Raw genomic sequence first — 24823 nt, 5'->3', positions numbered from 1 at the left:
TTCAGATGGTAGTTTTGTTCCATATTGGTAGGCAGCAAGCTCAATCCTTGAGCTACAGGATTGAATGCTGGAGATGTTTCCTTGCAGAAATGGTGAGCATGAGTCTTCAAAAAAACGTTACTCTTGTGTGATTGCCTCTCAAGGCCCCATCTGACAAATGACTTTGGTTTGACAACTTAACAGTACAGCAGGCTGCAGCACATGACTCCCTTAACCTACTCTCCTGCAAGACTTAATAATTTTGCCTCCAAGAATGCTGGCAATATTTTGACACCAGTGTTTGGTAAATAGTAGCTCACATGCATGGAATTTGTCCAAATATTCGGACAGAACACAATATGAACATTCACACAATATTGGGGTGGATGGAATAAAAATATAAAGACAGAATGTAACATAATATACATATGTACAGATATTTCTAATTTTAATAATTTATAATTTATACTCTATTGATCCCCAATGGGGAAATTACAATTTACACTCTGTTAGAACACACTACATGTTTGTGTATTTCAGGCATGCTTATCGCGCTATAACAAACTTATAACTAAACAAACGCAAGATTTTTTGTGTGTATGAGTTTATGTGGATGGATCACAGGTGGGTTTTTATAGGGGTTTCCCATTGGAGGCCCTTTTTCTCTCTCTCACACTCACATACACACAAACGCACAGAGAAGCATACACCAACACACGATCGACAGGGCAAGGTATTCCATGCCCTGCCGAACAGTTGTATACTGTTTTTGAGTGTCAGCTTGTGTGTACTATTTTGTTGGCAAGTGAAATGGACTTAACTGTTCCTTTTCCACCCCTCCTCACCAACCCATTTACTATAAACACTTGTGTTTGGGGACGGCCCCTGCTCCCAAATAAAAGGCTATATTTAGGTCCAGCTCTGTGTCCATCTGCCTGACCCATCTATTCATCAGGTCAGACAGAAATCCCTGACCGTCTATCTGTCGGTCCAATCCCCTGTCATGTTTATAGCCTCTACTAAATCAACCAGGGACCGAGTTTCCCCCTAAAGCAGAGGGGAGTGCCAGAGTCTTGTGAAGGCCTGCTAGTGCCCACAGTGAGACATAAATATGCAACATCCTGAAGATGAGCTGAATAAAACCTCAGGTTACCTAGCAACAGCCATGGATCAGGGGCTGCCAGTGAAAACGGCTTATCTGTTACTTAACTGTTTGAGACAATGTTTACTGCCAGAAGAAATGTACCACTGCTATAAAATCGAATACCCTCAAATCTCCAATATGGCTATACGTCTTACCTGTTTCTAATTATAAGAAGCTTGTTGATAAACTGTGTTTTAGGTCTGTTAAGAGAGCTGCATGAGTACAGTACATTGATCTGCCAAAGGACAACGATACAATTTGGCAGATATTTGAATTTCAAAGAAGTCCTTTGGCTAGTTGCTTTAAAAAAATGATTTTAGTTACAGGATGGACAATGGACAATACAGTGGCTCTTCACTCTACATTTACGTGTACAATAAAGCTCATTGCCTTGAGTGAAGTATTAATGATGACTCAACCCATCCAGTGGAGCTGCAGACTGGTTATACTGGGTGACTGTTATGCTGGTAACTGTGTGAATGCAGAGCACAGTGGAGCTGCCACCATAATGTTATTCCCTGGATTATTAAAGAAAAAGTACTGTATTCTATTTCTTGACAATCTTGGATTAAATCAGCTGAGTGAGTGTCTATAGTGGCATCTTGTTATCTGGGTGCCCTGCAAACCTAGTAGGTTGGTTTGATCTTTGTTGCTCCCTACTGGTTTAGGTAAGCGATGGATGATTGGTAGCTGTGGCATGCAGTCTGTTGGCTCGACCATGCCCACTGAGAGGGGTGAGGGCTTAAACAGATTTATTTAAAGCTTGCTAGTACATCATGTCTACATTTTCTCTTAGTCCGTTGTGAGTCCGACAATGTTATAAGGTGCAATGCTACATTGGTGTAATACTCTTTTAATGAACTGTCCCAAATCTGAAGTCTCTTTTACTGTACACAGTTTATTCTGCACCTTTTATTTTTTGAAGAAACACTCAAGATATTGAAAGAATATGTTTCAGTTTCATCTGCTTTGTCAGTTTATTTGTACTAATTGCATTATTTTCTCTCACCATCCCACCTTTCGTCCTCCTGCCCCCCTTTGCTTTCTCCCTTATTACTTCCTCCCTCTTTTCATCCCTCACTTTTCCATCCCTCCTCTCTATCAATTCTTGCTTCCATCTAGCTGGCCAGTCCCCCAGCTGGAGCCCAGTCAGATCAGGCTGATAGTGTACCAGGACTGTGAGAGGCGCGGCAGGAATGTCCTCTTCGACTCCAATACCAAAAAGAAGGGCACGGAGGAAACCCCTGTCACGGTGAGTCACATGTCTGTTTTGTTTTGTGCGTGTGTGTGTGTGTGTGTGTGTGTGTGTGTGTTGTCATTTGAAGGCCTATCTTGGTTTGTAGATGGTAATGAAAAGACACTGTTTGTTTCTGGTCTCGGTGTAATGTCAGTGGTCAACTGATGCAGTAGACAAGCTGCAGGTCCTATTTAAATGAAATTTGAAAAGATTATCTTAAAATGAGGCGTGATTCCACATTCCTGAACAGCTACTTTCCTGTTTCCCCTTTTGTTATCCTGCCTTTTTATTTATACTTTGTCTTCATTGGCTTTCTTCAGTTACAGGTGCTAATTAAAATCTTATGTTCGGCATTATTTAATCTTTTGAAGCTCACACGCAGTCAGAATAGATGATCGAAGATAAGAGTAGAGTGACGGACTCAAGCATAAACTTAGAAACGGTCACAGAGAAAAGAGGCTTGACATGAGACAAGTCATGTGACTGTTGCATGATGTTCAGAAGCCACAAGCTGCACCTTTTCCTGCTTATCCTTCAGGACACCTCACTGCCCCATAGTGAGCAGTGTCTGACTGAGTGGAAGGCAGGGAAGGTGTCCAGTTGGACAGTGTGCAAGTCCTGTTTGAGGGTGTGTTTTTTGTCTATGAATCACACATTTATTAACTTAATTTTTTTTTTTTTAAAGGGACATAATTCCTTTTGCTATTATTATTATTATTATTATTATTATTATTGGAATGTTTCTATAGGTTTGTAGGATTAAAAATGGAATTCAACTGTTTCGCCAAAACTGGGTTAGTCACAAAAACCAGTTGAATGAGTGCTTGTTAACATCTAAAGTTTTATTTTCTCTGCAGTTTCTAAAACAAAAGGTCTGGTCCCCTTTTGACTCAACCGGTGGCAAAAAGTCTTATGATCAGTTTTCCAGGGCAAGGCTGTCCTGAAGGCAGATATCGCCTTAAACATTCTGACATTATGTCAAACAGATAGTCGATTTGTGTGCGTCAGTGAGTGCATGAGATTCAGCGTTGGTTAAATGTCAACACACCCATCTCAGCCTGTGAGACGTGATGATAAAAACTGTGTTACTACAGCGTAGCAGTCTTTATCAGGGTGTGTGCAACTATAGCTTTTAAACATGTCAATTATGTCTTTTGACAACCAGCTTTGGGTATACTCCAGCTCCCACACTTGCACCTAATAGCAGATTTTTTTTCCAACTGGTCACCACTCTTTTTTTTTTTCTTTTTTTAATTTTGAATAACATGCCTAATATTTTCATAATTCTGCTGTGTGTTCCTGTTTGACCCTGACTGGTTTGTTCTGGAGTTCTTATCTCCAATAATAATAGCCTCAGCTGACAGCCCATGTGTAAGCAGCATTCTTTCATCCTCACATGACAGCCGTGTCACTCACTGTCTGTCTTTCTCTGTGTCTCTGTCTGTCTTGGTCTGTCTTTGCTCTGGTCTCACCCTCTCTACATTTTCCTCCCACTCTGCATCTTCCTTCTCTAAATTGGCCATCTTCTCTCTCTTAACTTGTCTGGTTACCTAGGTCTTTTCTACATGATCTCTGTTATCTTTTATAAATCACTCTCTACCTTCTATTTATCTTTACCTGCCTATCTTTCTGTACATGCATACTCTACCCATTTGTAATCTACTCTTTAAAGTATCTCTACCCCTCTCCATTTAGAAAATGCATGCTTTCTCTACCTCTCTTCACATGTCTAGATCTTTCTCTACCTCAGTCCCTTTCTTTGTTTTTGTTCCTTTTTCCTCCCTGCCACATTCAACCTGTCTTTGTTGTGTTTCACCTGTCTTTTTGCTTCCTCTTTGGCTTGTCTCTTTTTTGTTTTTACCAGGTTTTCTCGGTCTGCTCTCTGTATTGCATCACCTTTTCTTGTCTGCCTGTCCGTCTGCCTCACTATCCCGTCCATAACCTTCACCTCATCACATCATCACACAGAGGGACACAGACACACTCCTGCTGGCTTCTGACACCCTGACATTGAAAATTGGATTGCCTGTTTGCTCAACTTTCTCAACTCAAGCACAGGGATTTACTAAAGCTCTACATTTGGATTGGTCTGGTGCCAGATATAGAACCACAATAAGAAGAGTTATGAAGTATGTGTGTGTGTGTGTCTTACAAAGTGGCATTTGTTTAAAATAAGCTCTTAAAAAACACAAGGTGTGTGTGTGTGTCTGTGTCTGTGTGTCTGTGTCTGTGTCTGTGTGTGTGTGTGTGTGTGTGTGTGTGTGTGTGTGTGTGTGTGTGTGCCTGGGCTGATGATAATCTTTGGCACATTCTGCGTTGTTAGGGCTTTGCCAGCTACCTTGTGACTTCTATCACAGCTATTCTTCTTCTGTCTTTTTTGTTGTTGTTTTTGTCAACTCAGACAAATGTATTTTTGGAGAGATCAACAGCAGAAACAAGAAAAGCACAGAGGGTCAGAGAGAATGAGGAACAGAGAAACAAGCGAGGATGGAGCATGCATTGGATGGGTGGGAAAGAATTAAAAGTGAAGAAAAGGGGGGTGGGGGTGTTGGTTGGGAAATAATACAATATACGGGAAGAGGGAGCTGGAGAAAAATCTGGTCCAGAAAAAAAAAGGAGAGAAAGAAAGCTGCAGGAATTAGAGAGGGGTGAGGTTGGAGGGGTGAAGAGAGAGGAGTGGAGGGGGAAGGGAGGGAATGATTGCAGTGCTGCTTGCTCACGAGTTGCTGAAAGAGTCATATGACTGGCAGTCACATGCTGCTGGCCTCTGTGTACACACCTCACACTGCACTGCAGCAGACATACACCACACACACACCCATGTACACACTCAAACACATTCTCGCTCAGAATTAGCCTTGCATCATTAGCATGAGGATATGGGTGTGCTACAAAATCACTCATTGACAAGAGAGAATAAAATATGTATACAACAAGTTGCATACATGTGTAAAGTGTTTACTAATGTACTTTAAAAGAGCAGAATTAAGCAAAAACAGTCATCTGTTTTCATCTGTCTGCTTTCCTTCTCCCTTTTTCCTTCTGTCTCTCTTTGCCTCCCTGTTGTTTTCTCCCTCCTTTCTCTTTCTCTCTTACATTGGCAGCGACAGTGGTTTCAAGTGAGCCATTACCAAAGCTTAGCTAAAAACACACACACACACACACACACACACACACACACACACACACACACACACACACACACACACACACACACACACACACACACACACACACTCCCCGCCCTCCCAGATGCATTCCTCTTGAATAGGCTGCCAAGTTAAGAAGGCACATGACAGGCTGATTGAGCTCACATTGCTTTTAGTTTGCTGTTTACAGAATTGCTTCTGGATCAGGTTTTTATGGTTTTAGACCCGACCAATTCAACTTCATTTATGTTTCTCCATTAAGAAGTTTACGTGATATGGACTTTTTATATTTGGGACTTGTTCAAATGTTAGGGCATCAGGATGAAATTAGACAGACTGTGACTTTTTAAAGGTGAAGTGTGCTTTGTTTGCCTCTCTCGTTATGTGTATGTTAGCAGAGGCCGCCATAACTGAAGTCCCCCCTGCAATAACATCCTCTTGATTTTATCTATTCCTACATGTATGGGCTGTTTCCACATTGAAGGGCACATGCCCTTTAAGAACCTAAACACATAAATGTCTGCATCTGTCTTGGTGACTTCATGTGCACAAAATAGCACAGAGCTTTAAGCTAATTTTTGTTTCATCCATTGTTGTCGTTTGTTTTTATTGTTTAGTCCCTACGTATTTGCAAGTATGAGAAGTAGATAACAAAAAAAAAGTTTAGTCATTGCTGCTGAATGCACTTAGTCAAAGGAGAGCATTTTTGTAGGCTTCTCTATATTTGAAAGGAAAAGGAAAAAAACAACTTGGTTGATGAAACGATGGAAGTGGCTGGTATGCTTTGTATTCCACCAGTTTATTTTTTTGAGAGGCTGCTAAAGTTTGTTTGCATTCTTAATGGCTGCAAACAAAGCAGTAAAAAGTGGTCCTTTTTATCTTCAGGTCAAACTATAAGCTCACATATGTATGGGTATAACAATGGATTATACCATGAAGTGAAGTGTGTGGTTTTCTGATATAACTTGAACCTTCTGCAGAGCCTGTGTTCATGAGCTTATATTACTGCATTTTTTGTTTTCATGCCACAGAGCAATGAGGGCCAGGTGAAGATGTTCGGGAAGTGCTGCCAGCTCCGTCCTACTGGAGGCAGCAGCAGTTCCCTGGACAGCTCCTCCTCTTGCACCTCAGAAACCAAGGAAACCAAGGAGCAGGGCATCCGCTTCCAGGTAAAACAGACTTTCCTGCAACATTTACATATTTACTCCCCTGCAGGGATGTACAGTATATGCATACTCATGCATTCCCAGCTGCGTAAGTAGATATGTACACAAAACACTCGCATATACACATGTAATTTGCATGTATATACATCAAAGTCCAGTAGGAGTCACCTTTTAGACAAAAATAATCTTCAGATCACTGTGGAGTTCATTGCTCTTTACGGGTAACAACATTAAAGATTTGTGGTCCTCCTCTCCTCTCCAGGGTTCGAGATGTTCATCCGATGTGGTAATGCTGGGGGAAATGATGTTTGGCTCTGTGGCTATGAGCTACAAAGGTTCCACACTAAAAATTCACCAGATCAGGTAATGCGAATAGAGATGCATTTTTTTTTGCTTTGACATTTTACATGGCTTTTATTACTAGATTTTGAGATTGCTTTTTTTTTTTCAAATGTGGGTGGTAGAAGAAGAGACAAATGAGGTTGGGTGTGAAAGACGCATAATGCGTGCACATGAACCGAACCTGCATGCTGATGATCTTTGTCCCTGTGCTATCATTATATCAGATCGCCACCTCAGTTAATGTTGAGTAAGGTCTTCACCGCAAGGACGGGAGGCAGTGTGTACGGCAGCCTTAACACGTAAGCACACACATGCTTATCAACACAAACTTCTCACTCGGATTCCCATTGCAGCTTCTTCCATTAGCCAGCACATGCAGATACATTCTCATCTCATCTTTCTCCCTCCCATTCGCCATCTGTCTTGGTTACTGTCTATGTTCCCTCTGTTTATGTCAACTAGGCATACTGTCTCTCAGTGTCTTTCTGTCTCTCTTCATCTAGTTGAACACACTCTTTCACAATTGTCTCATACAAACTGTGTGCCCTAATTGTAATCAACTTTGAATATATTAAAACACACTTTTTTGTTTTTCAAACTTACATGTAGTTTATGTATACAGTATAATTCTGTTGCAGGTGCCAGAAAATCATCAAATGTTATAAAATCATCCGCCTAAACCTCCTAACTTTAATTGCTGATTTTCTGATCTTGCACAGGTTACAAGACAGCCTAGAGTTCATTGGACAGGACAGCAACACCCTAAGGCCCGATCAAAACACCGGGCCCAACAGTCTCCTAGGGAACATAGGTAACCACAGAAACCCAGTGCCACACCAAACCTTTAGCCACCAATGTTCTCCTGTTTCTTTTCAGTTCACTTGTGTAGAAAGTGTGTGAAATGTTTGTTTTTGTATGGTCATAGCCAGACTCATAGCTCAGTGTAGTTACTTTCTTCTTGAAAGGACTTGTGGAGCGTGTACGACTGCATGTTCAGTCAATCTTATTTAGTATCTTATGTTACCTCAGTAACTGTCAGTTGAAGTCGATGTGCCTTGGTAGAACTGTGAGGAATCAGCTGATTTTGTTTCTCGCTTTCTGACTCTTTAACATTCCTGTTTGAATGCAAACCAGGCTAGATAGACTCTGCCAACAGCTCTCACTTACTGCTCACCAACACTAAGCTTGTGAACAATTGGAGAATGTTCCTTCCCGAAAACTCATGGTAACTCTACTTGGTACTCATGGTAAAACTCTTTGTAAAAAAATCTATTGTATCTGGAAAAACTGAAATCAAACACCCTACTACGCCTGACTTAGAGTATGACAGGCTCTCAATAGAATGAAGAACATAAAAAAAGAATTTAAAGAACTGTTGGCAAATTCTATCATTTAGAGCATTTTCTCTGTGTCATCCTCACATAAAAGACAAAAATGATCAACTTGTACACATCGGAGATGGAAAGCCTGTCATAATGTATTTGTTTGATTAGCTGTGTTTTCTGTGAGTGATACCAGCCTTCTTGTTTGTCTTTATGACTGACTGACCCACCAGATGGTGGTCATTATTTCATTCCAGACTAAAAGCTCCTGTAACTCAGCTTTTTGCTACGAGGTGGTCGGACCACAGGAGGCAACCAGCTTTCCTCCTTACAGTCACTAACCGCGGTTCATGTTTTTATGTGTCTTTTTTTTCCCCCTCTTCCTCCCTTTTTTCTTTTCCATGTTTTTGTTTGTGCTGCGCAGGAATTTCTCAGCTCTGCAGCCCTCGACGGGCCTTCTCTGAACAGGGCCCTCTGCGCCTCATCAAGAGTGCATCTTTCTTTTCAGGTTGGCGCTTAAAACTGGCCATGAGTGATGTGTGCCAGTTGCATGCGTGTGTGTAGACAACAGTTTCAGTAGTAGTTTTTGTACAGGCCTTGACTCTCAGCAGATGCATGCATGTGTGGTGATTCTTGCACTAAAAATGGTTGCAGTAGTCATAGCATGCGATATCACAGCACGTCTGTAAATAACTTGGGTCAGATAGAAGCTGCAGAAACTGTTGTTATTTGGTATGTTCTTCATAAACCAGATTATGTCTTCCCTTTAATTAGTTAATTTGGGCAGGTGAGAACATTTTAGATTCAACTCCAAGTGGCACCAAATTACTGTTCTCTGCCATGCTCCAAGACATCCACACCATTAAATGAGCTGTGAATTTTATTTACAAATGCTGGATCACTGGAAATTGGCAGTGAACCTTAACAACACAAACTACCACTTAGTAAATCACAGAGGGATATGTACTGCTTCAAACACCTTCTGTTCTGTTGTTTTGCTAATGGCAGTGTCCAATAAGACAACCTCACCCGTCAGCCATAACGTTTTCTCAAACAAATCATAAAACATATCTGCCAGAACTATCTGACCCAGGCCTGCAGGTGTATGGGGCACGCAGAAGTGGTGTGCATGGGTTTTCACTGGTGTCGGTGGCTGTAGTTCTTTCTAGTTAAAGTTTTTGCAGTTCCTTCTCCTTCCTCACTGTGTTCTTCACTCACATACTTACACTAACTTGTTTTTGCCGGTGACTGTGACATGTGGGCAGTGATTTTAGGCTTTACATGTGTTTTAACTATAAACTATGACAACATCTAATTCAGGATTCTGGGGGGTAAAACCTTTGCCCTTGCTGTAGCGTAGTCGGGTGAGTTAAACAAGAAGAAGCCCCTCCCTGCGCCATGCTGCTGCCTACCTACAATCCTGTTCAGGGCACCCTTAGTTTGGCATGGCATTTAGATATGCAGTGTTGGTATGGTCATAAAGCACAGTGTACCACAGGAGTGAACATATACACAACACACACACACACACACACACACACACACACACACACACACACACACACACACACACACACACACACACACACACGCTTTGCAACAAAAGCACATGTTGACATGCACATTAATCATCTCAACCAGAGCTATGCTTTCAACTGCACATTAAAATGTGTATTTGTGGTTTTACTCCTTTCTGCTGTGAGAAGCATTGGCATTTTTCCCATATTATGTCGAAGTGTTGACAAGAAGGACATTTGAGCAAACAAGCTTGTGACATTCATATTATTGTCTGTTGTAGAAAGTTACATCAAAGCTGTAACAGCTACTGTAGATAGTGTCAGTGAGCAACAACAGCCTATTATAACAGTAGTGCTTTTTGCTGTTTTTGTTTGGTTTGTGGCACGTTCTGTTTTGGTGTCACAAAACAAAGGGTGCATTAACAGCATGAGAATCAATCAGTAATAGCCACTTCACAGTAGACATTTGTCATTTGTAGCCTAGCCTTTATTGTGGGGACTTTACATGTAGGAGTTGTGTGGTTTATAGCCTACAGGTGATACAGTTGTTTTGAATAAGCCACCAGGCCGTTTTGTTTTTATTTTTTTCTGCCACAATAAATAGTAATTTTATAAGTGTTGAACCTTATCTTAACTGTATGTACTTTGTGAGCTATTCCACATAGTGATGCATTTACTGGTCAGGCTATAGCAAGAAAAACTCAATTCTTTTCCTGGTTGCAAGTCCTAAGTAAAAAAAATGGTTGCAATTCTTTGGGGTGAAATTGATTTCTCGTATTATTTTCTCGCTATAACTTTGACATGGATGCTGAGGAGGTGAAGCATCCAAAAGCATTAGCCTTTACATTTGTTTGCAGAGTAGACGAGCACTACAAGGCTCTAACTTGATGGTGAATTTCTTCTATCTCTCATTTGTTTCTTTATATCACCCATCTGCAATTGACCTTTATCTCCCTCTGCCCCTTCTCTTAACCCCTTTTCCTTTACCCAACCATTCACTTTTTCTCTCCGTCTTCCTGCAGGCCACAGTCACCCCATGGACATGCCTGGCCGAGGGCTTCACGACGAGAGGGACAGCGGCATCGCCAGGTCAGGTAGGTTAACGAGACTAGGAGCCAAAGCCTGGATTGACTACACTCTGTGGTCAGCCCTACAGCTGAGCATTGACATGGGTTCACATTTATTCTTGTCAAAGATCAAAGGGGCCAATGAACAGAGAAGATAAAGTGTAAATGAGGAAATTATTAGACTAAAACTATTTAGTCCAACTATTGGACATTTTCACCTCAAATGCATCATAGGTTCCCACAAATGTATACAATCTCTGGCTGTCATTGTTTCCTCAAAACATGAATGAGGGAGCTAATGAGTTTATTTTTTAATTCAAGCACTTTGTGGGTCAAAATGGTTGATCTTCTTTAACTTGACTGTTCAAGGTCAAGAGCATGAACAGTTACATAAGCATTGGTTTCTTTAGACAGTGGTACTTAAGCTGCGACTTCACTAACATGGTATGCAGACAAATATGCAGACACATATGCACACAGTTTTCCATTCATTAATACCAGCCACAGGTGCACCTTCTCAAGGCTGACTGGGGTGTGTATGAAGAGAGAGTGAGAAAGGATATAAATCCCTCTCTCCACTGCCAATTCTGTATTTTGACCTAAAACCACAAAGAAAATGATGATGCAGGGCTGGAGGTGTTTACAGGACCTCTAGGGTCTGGAAAACCTTGTGCAATGGAAACTGACCCCCCCCCCCCACCTCCCCCCCTTCATTACAAACACCACCATGCCCTACTGGCATGACTGGTATGACAGGAATGGCACTTTCTGCTCAAACCCGGGTCACATGCAAAGGATTAAATATAGCAGCTCTCAAAACTAGTAAATGAGCTTCTAATTCAAGCCTCAATCTCTCATCTCGACACTCTCCACCTCCCCACACGCTCTGTAGCTAACGTTGACAAAGACGAATACTTACACGTCCCACTGTGACACAAACTCTTATCCCGTCTACCTTTTCTCTTCTTTTACTGTAGCTCTTCTGGTACATCTTCAACTCTCTAGCACAGTTTTCTCTTCATACGTCATACACTTAAGATCACACACCGTCTAAATGGTTCATGTGACCATTGATCAGTGCGTGCTTCCCGGGCTGTAAATAACCCAGTGATCAGGGCTTGTGTGTGCTTGCGTGCGTGCGTGCATGCATGCATGCATGCATGCGTGTAGGTTGTCATGACCATGTCAGCCTGGTGTAAAGCCAAGTATCCTGCAGCATGTGACTGCTAGCAGGCTAACTGATATTAGATCTCATATGAAAGCAGTAATAATAATTAGGAGCTAAAAAGAGAAAAGGTGTGTGTGTGTGTGTGTGGTTCTGTGCGTTTTAGATGTGTTTTTGTGTATCTTTGTGTTTGTGTGCTGTATATGTTTGCCCTTTTTCAAGTTCTTTGTCTCAGTAAGTAGTACAGTTATTGTCCTCTAGATTTCTGTCTAGCTCTGTGTGGTATAAAGAGTGTGTGTGGGTGGTTGTGCACACAATGTGTCGTTGAGAATGAGTAACCCTATACACTTGTTGTCTGACTCACACTTGATCTTTTTCTCTTCCATCACCCACAATTCCCTCCATCTGTTCCCTATTCCCTTCTGTTCTCCTTTTTTTCATTCTTGCTCTCTTAATTTCTCGAACCATCCTCTCCTCTCCTTTATCTACCTCCAATCCTTCTCTCCATCCCATCACCTATCCCTTTAGCTTCTCTGAGCAGCCTGTTGATCACTCCCTTCCCATCTCCTGGCTCCTCCCTGACCAGCAGCTGCGCGTCCAGTTACCAGCGCCGATGGCTCCGCAGCCAAACCACCAGCCTGGAAAATGGCGTCTTTCCCCGATGGTGAGACACACACAATCATACATGCACACACACTTGTGCAAGGTACATGTTCCAACACATGTATATGAACCACTGTGGAGAGTTAAGTCTTTAACATGTGCTCGCGCAAACTTAGCGTAATTAAAGTGCTGCTTAGGAGAAAGCTCTGTGATCTTTTCTGCACAACTTCCCAAACACACACTTAGAGAAGTCTCTCCCAATCGCTAACCCCCCTCCATTTTTCTTCCCTCTGACAGGCTTTTGTAAAGTTTATCCTGCTAGGACTTCCTCAGAATCACAAACACACACACACACACACAAATGTAAATGCAGCTGTCAGCCTCTGAGTGCTCTAATCTTTCAGGCAGTCCAGTTCAGCAGCACCAAAGCATCTTGTTTACTAGCTGCAAAATTAAAAATGGCTATGATTAAAAGTCTTTTGACATGTTTTCTTTGCTCAACAGATATGCGTAAGTATCTTTTTCTGCTTAACTGTTGAAACATGTAACATGTTTGTTGTATGTACAATATTTACTAGTTAAATCTTAGCAGTAGTCAACAGAATAAACCTGCTGCAAAAGTACAAGAAAGACACTTATCTAGGGAGACCCTAAATAGTTTTCTGACTAGTGATGTCATATATAAGGTAAGATATAACTTTATTGATTTTCATGGGCAAAATTACTAGGATTCAGGTTTACATGGCAAGTAAACATTTGGAAGTTTGAGCAGCTGCACACATATTTCAGGCTTTGGAAGTTGTATCAGATCTGCCTTGGCTCCGAAGTTGACTCCCTTTGTACCCTGTCCCGATCAGGTCAGTCGAGGAGAGCTTTAACATGTCTGACGAAAGCGGTGTACCAAGCCTTGGCGTGGCTCGGAAGAAGAAGATTGCCATCGGGGTCATCTTCATGCTGTCCCCCAACCCTGAGGAGAACAGCCGTTTCCAGGATTTCTTTTTCTCCCACTTCCCTCTCTTTGAAAGCCACATGAACAAACTCAAGAGCGCTATCGAACAGGTGACTTAATGTGTATGACTGTGACTGTAGACCAACTACGTGTTGTATTTGACAAGAGTTGTGTTTTGTGTTTCTTTCACTGACATTAACGTTTTTATTTACTCCAAAGTATATTGTTTTAATGTGTTAAGCCGCCTGCACATTTTCCACGTCAAAACCGTGAGGTAGGGCACAGAGCAGAGAGGCAAAGTGCAGCTTTGTAGTTGTAATGAGCAGTGTTGCTGTCAGATTGGCTGGTCAATTGTCATAGCTTGTATATCTGTGGTTCTGTTTACTGGTGTCTGTTGTTGGCACCATCAAAGCTCTGGATGACTTCTAATTTTACCCTCCATCTTCCAATCATCTTCCCTCTCTTCTCCCTCACAAATTCCTTGCTCCACCTTTCCTGTAACTTTGTTTGTCAGCTTTAGTGCCAAATATCTCAAATTGCATGTGTGTTGTGTCACTCTCAAGGCCATGAAGATGAGTCGGCGGTCAGCTGATGCCAGCCAGAGGGCTTTGGCTTACAGCCGAATGGTGGACGGACTGAACGAGTTCAGGTTGGGCAACAACTCACATTCACTCACTATGACCGATAAATAATCCAGCATAATGTATATTTTCCTTATTTAAACATGACAAACACTGATGCTTTTGTTAACCTTTTTAGGGAGTGTTTATGCCACAATATCACATCACATTATAACTTTATAATTCAGCAATTTGGCGTAAATTTGAACGTTTTACATGGGACAAAAAAACTGCCAAACGCAATCGTTCAGTTTTTATTAAGCCACTAAGTCACTGTCTTTTTACTGCATTGTTTATTTGCAAATACTCAGTTCACCGAAGCCAACATCAATGTGTCATTCAGTTTCTATGTACTGTGGCTTAACACTCATTCTATCCCTGGGTGCAAGGTTTCCACATCATGGAGACTCAGGAAAAATGTGACATTTAAAATCTGGTTCCAGGAAATGGATGCTACATGTTTTATTAATTTTGTCAATATCAGTTTGTTTCCTGATAGTGAGGGAATGTTGGCAGGATATGATGGAGGAAAGGCAGGTGAGATAGAAAGAGAAAGGGAAGGTAAAGGACCTGTAAAACATTGCTCTGTCTAGGTGACAAGTAGCTGCTGCACTGGGGAAGGACCAAGGAAAAAGAGGCATGAAACTAAGCTTATGACACACATGTCTGATTCTTCTTTTAGCTCTTGTTTTTTACTTTTTTCAAAGTAGGATTTGTCAGAATTGCAACTCTGATACAATGTCTTCCAGTGAAACAACTTTTCACATCACATATTTCCCATTTAAAGTCCTAAAATAAAGTGTAGCCATATATAAACTGCTTAACATGCATTTTATCTAAAGCCTACTCCAGTCTAATATTCCTTAAAGTCACCAAGTGCCCATACTAATCATGTGTTGGCAGCTGACATTTTGGCAGCTTTAATGACACAAGTATTTTTTCCCATTCCCTTCATTCCAAGCATAGTTTGTTAAGCTCATCGGTCACCATGCACCATTTAGAATTTCTTTTCAGTATATTAGGCAGGCAGTAAATTATGTTGTTTTGCTGATAACCTCTAATATTCACCAGCTGTTGTGGCCTGCAGACAAAAGAAGCATCTCTATCAACAGGTTCACTAGAGAACATTGTTACATTCAGTAGTTCTTATGTTCACTAGGCAATGGTCACATTACTGTGATACGTAGCTGTCACAAATGTATCCTAAAATGGCCATTTGTTAGAATTTTTAGTTGAAACAATTGAATGTAATGCTGTTTCTCATTGCTATAATGTTGTTAGCATAGGCTAGCATGATAACTGTCAGTGAGCAGGTGGTGTCTCTGTATAACCGGTGAATTAATGGAATCTGAAGGTAACGGAGGTGAGGTGAAGGGATTCTGTAATTCTGCTCAATTTACTTAAGCAGTGGTCTGAGGTGTCGCAGCATTTAATAATGAATGAATACTCGCTGTGATTTGTGAGGATAGTGTGATGCTAATAGTCTCTGCCCTTTCTCATATTTTTATTTGGGGTTCCTTTTTTAAATGAATTGATTATTTAAAATATACTGTAATTGACAGCATGAATACCAAGCCCAGTAACATATGTTGGGTAAAAGAAAGTAGGAACACACAGTTTCCTAGCTGTCATGAGCAAACCAAAGATGTTGCATTGTAACTGCAGTGCATGCTGGGAGTTCTTGCTTACAGCTTTGGTTGTGTGTAGGAAAGCTTATTTGGCCGACATTTTAGAAGCTAGTTACTTCTCAACTCTGCACCACAACTACCCTTTATCCTGTTTCAAGAATAATTTCATGTTTTATTTGTGATGACTTCAAATATGAAATCTGAAATTTGTTCTGATTAGGTTCTAAAATTGTGTTTGTGTGCATGTATGTATGGGTGTGACGTGCTTGTCAATACTGTATGACTTTGGTACTCATAAAACACACAAACCTATTTTAAGTGTGTGTGTGCACACTAGCGGCAGTCCCCTGTCTGAGGTCCCCTCATTGCTGCAGTCATATGCCCGTTGGCAGCCGGTCACAGCAACCCAACCCTTTGGAGTGGCAACCCTATCTACCTCAGATACTGGTGGAGTGCCAGCAGGAGTGAAGCTATTGCCCGGGACAAACAAAATATCTGTAAAATCTCACCTTCAGACAGCAGCTAAATATAAGTGTAGCCACCTTTGCCATTAAGGGAGTTTGACTTCATGGAACATTACAGAAGGAAACTGGAGGAAATGCTTTGCTTAATGCTGATTCTGCTTTGACGTAGTTGGTGGGTGGGCATGCACACATACCCACGCATGCTGGCAAAGATAAGCTGTACACTTAGCAGAGGCATGCGCGCGTTAAAGTCACACCAGCCTATATTGGGGTTATGTTAGGGTTTGCAGTTAGAGAACAAGCAGTAGTAATGAGAGAGGCAAACCCACTTAAAACACCAGGGTTAGGAGTCTTATTCCTATTTTAGCACACATACATAAAAAGTGCACTTATCCTTATGCACCTTGGATAAAAGTATGCACCAAATAGCAGCCACTTGAAGCGGTGGGACTCTACGGCCTGGTAATTGCTTCAGAGTTAACATTAGTGCTTAACATGTCAGTTTTAAGGGCCTATAATAGCATAAAGTAAACATGCAAAACAAAAATGCAAAAAAACAGTGACTGAACAGCAGTTCAAATCTACCCTGCACAATTTATAATGCAGACATTTTTAGTTTTATACTAAACATCTGACTGGAGTGGTTAAACCAGTAATACTGACACATTTATTTTGACGCGGAAAGTACAGTACAGTGCATACATGTTTGCATGCAATGCAGTTTTACCCAAAATTTAGATTATTGATGATTAGTAATTGGAACCAGAGGATGACCATAACTGTACAGTTATAACTTGCAAAATGTAGAAGGTTCTTTTAAATTGGCGTAGGAAAACACATCACAAGTCAGAAGCAATAGTTGAGGTCAGAAATGTTTGAATTGCTTCCCTCCATAGTGAGGTAATTCAAATCTGGCTCCTCAGCCTAACACAGTTTAATTTCACATCACAGCCGCGCCCTTTAAAGTTCACCTGAACAGCTGCTGCAGAGAGGCTTAGACCAGACTCCTAGTCATCATCTAGCACTGGCTCAGCCTCAGACACTAGGGGGAATTTCAGTAGGTGAATACACACCAGACACAGCAGGGTCAAGTGGGGCTAGAAAAGGCCACAAATAATACAACCTGTTTATAACACAGGAATGAATAAAGCATTATTAGGTCATTTGATGCTGCAGTCCAAAAAAAGAATCCTCTCTGCCACCCTCCTGACAACGAGATGTGAAGAGAGTCCGGTATATGTTTTGGGTGTTCTAAGTTACAAGGGACATTGAGTCCATTCTGATTCACCCTGCTATGGCCCCTCTAAACTGTGTTAATTAATGATTCATCAGTGATTATTAAATTATTGTCAAGAATTAGATCAGTCAAACTCAGATTATCTAATGCATCGATCCCTCAATGCAAAAATCATTCTGGGGTCTTTTGTAATTTACCTGTGCACTGGTTGAATGATTTAGTCTTGAAAAGAGAGAACGCAAGACCATGCCAGTTTTGGGAAACAGAAATGAAACATTTAATCAAACTTAATTTCTATGTCATGAAGCACATTCTGCAATTTTCAAAATTTCAAAATTGGCATCCTTGTACATTACCACAACTGTCATTGTGAGGATATTAATCACCAGAGGACAGGTTTAGGGTTACAACACTAAACCGTTAAAAAACTGCCAAAAAAAGAAGTACTTGCAACAACTAATGCAATACAGTTGAACTAATTAGTTCTTCTTTTCGCACCCAGTTGATGATAACTTCTTATAAACCCACAAAGACTGCACATGGTGTTCCTGTTTTCTTTGGAAAAATACATCAACCTAAGCCATAGTTTGATTACTGGAATACTGGAGAACTAGTGAAGGTCACTTTCACTGTGTGACACCTGTGTTTTCTCTTAGCATCAAGCCTGTCTACATCTTCTCTGTCACCAGGTCCTTATAGGCTAAAGAGGTTGTGAGTTTACTGCAGGATTAACCTTCTTTACAGTCTTGGATGACTTAATCAAGCTTGGAAAACAGCACAAATGTTTATTCCCTATCGGTACGACCTGCAAATATCACATGGGGTGATAGACGCTAGTTTATACACTTTTTACTTTTGAAATTAACCAGGTTATGTTGTTGTTATATCATCTCTGCTGCTGGAGTTTGCAATTGTAATATGGATTCGCTTGATATGTTTGCAAGGAATAAGAGTAAGCATATAAAACATCTTTTTTGATTATCCTGTACATTTTTGCATTTTCAAACCCAGAATGCAGCAGCTGCAGTCCATATTTCAGCTCTGACTAAAAACGCCTGATTTTCCACATTCCTCAGGCTGCAGAGATTCCCCTCTGCCCCTGTGTCAAAGCTTGGCTTCCAGCCGAGACATGCTCACCAACACACCCCACGTTCCATGGAAACTCCAGTCCTTCTCAATGGACAAATACCCCAACTGAGCCACATACAGATAGATATACACACAAGCTCACACGCAGACTGTACAGTGCAAGAGACAGTGTGAGTGCGAGCAAGTTCGTCGGACTTTTACAAACGCACACACAACCAGGGTCTCCCATGGCAGACAGCGAAGCTCTTGTGAACTGAGATCTCTTTTTGTTTACCCCGTGAGACAATAATGTCTCTGTTCTCTCCCTGTCGTTTTTTCTCTCTTTTTCCCCCTCCTTCCCTTTTTTTCGCTCTCTCCATGCCCTCTTCGTCTTTCATCCCTCCTTCGCCGTACCTCCTCTCCAGGATGACCATCTGCGACCTTTACACCATGCCCCGGGTGGCTGAGCCCGTCTGGTTGACTATGATGTCTGGAGCGTCGGAGAAGAACCAGCTCTGCGGTCACTTCATGAAGGAGCTCTCCACGTTGATGGAGCAGGCCTCCAAGAACCAGTTGAGTGTCCGCTTGTACTCACACCTAGTCTGCCATCAGTTCATTTCTAAAAATGTTGCAGGAGAGGTTGTATCCCAAAACCAGGATTAAGGAACTAAATTATATGCTTTTTAAAACATATCTATCATATAGCATAGTGTTTTTTAGCATTTGTATGGCCACAGCAAACCCACCTACTGTGAAAACCAGACAGTTCACCCCCACTTGATCTTCTCTGAGCTGAAAAGCATTAAGAAAGCAGATAGGAATCAAGCAAGCTCATAAATATAAAGAGGACACAGCAACAGCAACACTCAGACATTAAGAACCATGAATAGCTTTTCCACTTTGCTTATTAACAGTAAAACAAATGCAGGTTCACAGACACCATTCATTCTATTCTATTCTACATAGTCTATGGTCTTTTTCTCCCTTTCTTACACTTGAACACACACACACACACACACACACACACACACACACACACACACACACACACACACACACACACACACACACACACACACACACACACACACTTTCTCACACACACACACACACACACACACACACTGTGAATGTTTCACCCTCCGCAGTTATTTGTCTGCCTCAGAGGGAGCTGTGAATGAGAAGATCCCTGCCAGTCTCTAATTGCTTATTGTTGCTCTTACTAAGCCATGTCAAACCACTGCTAATTGTACATATATGAATTGGTAGCAAGGCCTTTATTGAACATGGCACCCGTATTCAGTACAGTTGTTTATGTAGAATTTAGTACACTAAACTGAATTATTTCTTCAAGTATGTCTTAAAGGAAAGGAATAATTGCCAACATTTTTAAAATGTGTTTTTCTAAACTTAATCACTGATTGAATAAATCAAAAGTATTAGACAAACCTGCAAATAAAGGAAAGAAAGGACAAACTTGAGAGTAAAAAATAAACACAACAAAATATGATAAAACAATCATTAAAATAACAATTGAACACAACGAGGTATAAGTTAACCTTAAAGATCTATACCTCACTTAGATCTAACCAATCCATGTACAGGAAGAGTCAATGGTGGACTTGAATTTAAAATCTGCCAAGGAAATCAGGTGATCGGTAACTCCTGCTGAAGTTTATCATTATTATAAAAAAAAAGGAAGAGAACATTTGGTATGTATGCTTGCTAAATGAGTGATTATGACAATAGTGTTTCTGTGTGTTTCTGGCACCAACAATGTTGCATAAGCAACCACAGCCAAGATGTATGAAGAGTCAAAAGAAGAGCATGGAAATTCAAACATGAGCAACAGAAAATGCCATGTAAAAGTACATCACAATGCCACCCACACTCATTTGATTTAAATTTATTTTTAATTATGAAGATTGAGGAATACTATACTTTTTTTAAACATCCGTTCCACACTACATGGTCCACAGACATTTAACTTTCTCATGTTCTCTAAATCCCTGCAAGCTCCCTGAATGAATAGAAACGGTCTCCTAGGCAACTATTATTATTAGCATCAGTTCTCAGTAAAAGTCACCATTTCCACCAGCACTGATTAGAATGACTACTTTTACATAGTGTTGACGCTCAAATGAAGCATCGTGTCTCCCTGGCAACCACTTGTCTTACTGTATAACATCATGTCTTTTCTGAGGCATCCCATCAGTATTCCCATGACAGATGGGTTTGATGACTGCCGGAGTCGCAACTGTTGTAGCACATGATTGAACTTGACTAACACCATGACAGTCATGAGACAGGAAGGGAAGTAGACACTTGTGGTCAGGAGTGAGAAGTGAATCATGCTAATAGATTGTATGTGTGTATCTGCATACATCTGGGTATGTGTGTTTTGCAAACAATGAATGTGTGTCCAGTCCAGCAAGAAAACATCTGACTAAAGCTTTGTGTGGAGTGAGAAAACATTTGACCTAACCAAATAAGGTCAGGAGGGCTACTGACAATGTGGAACAAGGAAGTCAATTTTTGAATTCTCTGCTACTTTCTGCTGACCATCTCATATCTTATATTCCAGATTCCTCCCTGCGTTATTGACAGCCATCCTGACCAATCATCTGGCTTGGGTGCCCACCGTCATGCCCAATGGGCAGCCTCCAATCAAGATCTTCCTGGAGAAACACTCCTCCCAGAGCGTCAACATGCTGGCAAAGACGCATCCTTACAACCCACTTTGGGCACAGCTAGGTGAGTCCTGACCTCCAATTATTAATCATTTCAGCACAATGACAAGTTAGGACTAGACTATCTTCTCTACATGCAACTCCAGTATGTCTTCAATTTGTATTAGCTGTTTGTGTGTCAGTGTAATAGATATAATGCAATTCTAGTTTAAATCTTCACCTTCGCAGCTTTTCACATCTAACTAGAGTTTTCAGTTGTGATAAATAGTTGTGATAAATGTTCAAATAAGATGAAATAATACTACAATAGTGTAAACATTGCACATTATTTGGACACTTTTTCTGTGGTAAATCATGTTCATATATATATATATATATATATATATATATATATATATATATATTATATATATATATATATATATATATATATTATATATATATATATATATATATATATATATATATATATATAATTATATATTTATATATATATAATTATATATATATATTTATATATATATTATTATATATATATATAATTATATATATATATTATTATATATATATTATATATATATATATATATATATGTGTATATTGATTTATAGGTGCATATAGCACACATCATATACACAAACATCTTAAAGTGCATGTTGAATAGTCCACACAAACCTATAGAAAGTGAGTTCATGGTGACACCTAGTGTTTATAGGTGAGGATTGCATACCAGAAAGAAGTGTACGGAGACAGTCTAAAAAAGAAGAACTGGGCACGATTGCCTGATAATTGTTCAAACATACCTTTGTAAGTTTGGGAAATTGTAATTTGCGGAAAAAAAGTAAAAGAAACTTAAACAAAATCTGCATATAAACAGTTTTATTTCAAGATCTTACCAATGATTAAGCAGACATTACCTGTTCAAAGAAATTGATGCATCTAAAGACCCTTTCAGCAATGCTAATTTATTATTTATTTTTTTCCGTCACTGTTTGTAGGAGACCTGTATGGGTCCATTGGATCACCGGTGCGGCTGTCGAGGACAGTGGTGGTAGGCCGCAGACAGGAGCTGGTCCAGAGACTCCTCTATGTCCTCACATACTTCATCCGCTGCTCCGAGCTGCTGGAGACCCACATGCTGGACAGTGCTGAGGATGAGGCCATTGTCATTCCCGGCTCCCTCATCACCACCTCCCTAAGGAAAGGAGAGGTGGAGGAGTCAGACTATGTCCTGGTTACTGTTCATAAACCCAGCGGGGATTACTTGTCTCAAGGGGCCCACAGTCGTCAGACTGAGGCAGAGGACAGCAGCTACCCTTCAGACAACAGCCTCCAAAGCAGCACATACACAGACACAGAGGTGGAGAATGGCGCCGGTGACACGAATGAGGAGGAAGAGGAGGAGGACAGCAGTGAGAGTCATGGGTCCAGGAGCAGTGTGCTTCAGACGGGACACAGCCAGGGTAACAACCCTGTTATCAGGACTGCAGAAGCACCTGAAACCATGGAGTTGCACAGGGAGTCTTGCAGCCCAGTGGCCACAGATACCCGACTGGAGACAGTGCTGCGTGTTGGCTCGGCATCCCCCAGGGAGCAGGTCTGTGTGCTGGATACAGAGACCAAGGGAGACCTAAAACTTATTGTCCCATCCATACCCACGGCCCTGGCATCAAGTCCACCCCCAACTCCTGTCACCACAGAGGGTAAACACTCTGAGGCAGAGGCTGGGGTGGGCATGGGGAGCCAGCCCACCAGAGTGCTGGCTCCTCGGCCCTTGGGGGTCCCTCTGGAGAAGAAGCCCCCAGATAAGAACCTGGTTGCTGCTGCAGTGCCAGTACCATTGATACCGGGAAACACCGTGACGGGGCCCATGGCTTTGTCTCGAACAGAAGAGGAGGCATCAAAAGTCACTTTCCTTATTGGAGACTCCATGTCTCCTGAGTCTGACACAGAGAGCCGCAGAAGGAAGGTGGAGGAGGAATTCAAAAAGCACAAGAAACTCCTCAAGGACAAGCATCCACTTCACCAGCAGCTGTTGCTGATGCAGCAGCAGCAGCAGCAACAACAGCATCATCACGGGCAACATTATCAACAGCAACCGCAGCAGCTGCAGAGAGTAGCAGATTCAAAGACCAGCAACACCAGTGCATCAGAGGACCAAACCAAACAGACCAAGGCGGCTCCTGCCCTGCAGCGGGTGTCCAGTAAGATGCCCCCCTGGAGCCTAAATTGTATGGATGATTTTGAAGAGTATTTCAGCCCGGAAAACCCTGTAGAGACTAGGACTATAGACGATGTGGCCAAACGACAGGAGGCCAGCAAGGACAGTATGCACAAAGACTTGCTGGACCCCTCGGGAGTCCTCTGTTCTGGAGACTTAGGGGGTCACAGTTTTCAGGGTGCAGTCACGGGTCAGGGTTTGGGTCTCTGTTTAGGTTCAGGTAGTGGAGAGGCAGGGTCCAGCAGGAAGAAAGACACTTTGTTAGATGTCCAGAGGAGGTGCAGGTGTGGGTCTACAGATTCCTCAGACACCTGCTGCTGCAGGGGCTGTTCTGCTGAGCAGGACAAGGGTCCTCTGTTGTCAGTCCCCATCCCACAGGATGGAAACGGCAACAGCAAAGATGACCAAAAGTGTAAGGTGGTTCCTGTCAATGACTGGGAGATACCACGCAACGAGAGCTCAGACAGTGCGCTGGGGGACAGTGAGAGCGAGGAGACCGAGGACTGGCAGGAGGAAGTGCTGGTGCCCTTCCCAGGGTGAGTAGAGGACTGATACATTGATTCACAGACACACTTCCCTGCTGACTTTCTCTTCCTGTTCACAAACGGTGAGCTGTACTGGTATGAAGTGCTTTGGTTGTCATTAATAATCCTAGTAATGATGATGGCAGGGAATAAGTGAGATTAACAATCTAGTTTCATCATTTGAAAACCAAGAAACTAATGTCTTGTGTCCTCATGTTTGATTTAAAGGTCGAAGTTGGTAGAGAACTACTCAAAGCCAAGCATTGCCAATTTTGGCCGGTCTCTGTTTGGAGGCTACTGCCCCACCTACGTGCCAGACTTCGTACTGCATGGGTTGCCAAGCGACGAGAAGCTACGGCAGTGCCTCATGGCTGAATTAACCCATGCTATTCAGGTAAAGGACTGAAGTGTTTGGACCTATTATTTAGGGGGCTATTTTTTCATTGCCATTTAAATGTCTCAAGCATCCTTAGTGTGAACGCACCCTTGCAATGTCACTGTAAAACAAGTAATTACCTTTTCATAAGGCTCTCTCATGTACCATTAGAGTTTGAGGCATGCGTTAATATGCGACGAATCCCCCTTTTGCATGTGTTTTATTGGTTTAACCCTTGTAAGGTGTTCATATTTTTGTTACACAGCTGATGTTCCCGGGTCTGGTGGACCCACCACCTTATTAGGCTTTTAAATTAATACAGCCATAACAATTTATGTAAAAATACTTAACAGAT

At 41.6% G+C, this 24823-nt stretch overlaps 1 protein-coding gene across 3 annotated transcripts in view; it reads left to right on the top strand.

Annotated features, from left to right (window-relative positions):
- fnip1 (folliculin interacting protein 1) overlaps positions 1-24823 on the top strand; it is a 44186-nt gene that overhangs the window by 13244 nt on the left and 6119 nt on the right. For 2 of the 3 annotated variants that reach the window (XM_031308176.2, XM_031308177.2), the window contains exons 2-15: positions 2246-2375; positions 6541-6678; positions 6938-7038; positions 7242-7316; positions 7737-7828; positions 8764-8847; positions 10879-10950; positions 12617-12752; positions 13549-13750; positions 14204-14289; positions 19083-19229; positions 21242-21411; positions 22346-24104; positions 24321-24486. In XM_031308176.2, coding sequence (XP_031164036.1) covers positions 2246-2375; positions 6541-6678; positions 6938-7038; positions 7242-7316; positions 7737-7828; positions 8764-8847; positions 10879-10950; positions 12617-12752; positions 13549-13750; positions 14204-14289; positions 19083-19229; positions 21242-21411; positions 22346-24104; positions 24321-24486 — 3358 coding nt within the window. The remainder of the gene's footprint in view (positions 1-2245; positions 2376-6540; positions 6679-6937; positions 7039-7241; positions 7317-7736; positions 7829-8763; positions 8848-10878; positions 10951-12616; positions 12753-13548; positions 13751-14203; positions 14290-19082; positions 19230-21241; positions 21412-22345; positions 24105-24320; positions 24487-24823) is intronic. The other variant, XM_031308178.2, reaches the window with a different exon arrangement.

This window comes from Sander lucioperca, chromosome 13 (assembly GCF_008315115.2).
Source record: "Sander lucioperca isolate FBNREF2018 chromosome 13, SLUC_FBN_1.2, whole genome shotgun sequence".
Taxonomy (NCBI): Eukaryota; Metazoa; Chordata; class Actinopteri; order Perciformes; family Percidae; genus Sander; species Sander lucioperca.
Note: the sequence above shows the minus strand (reverse complement) of the source record. Positions and strands in the feature narration are given on the sequence as shown.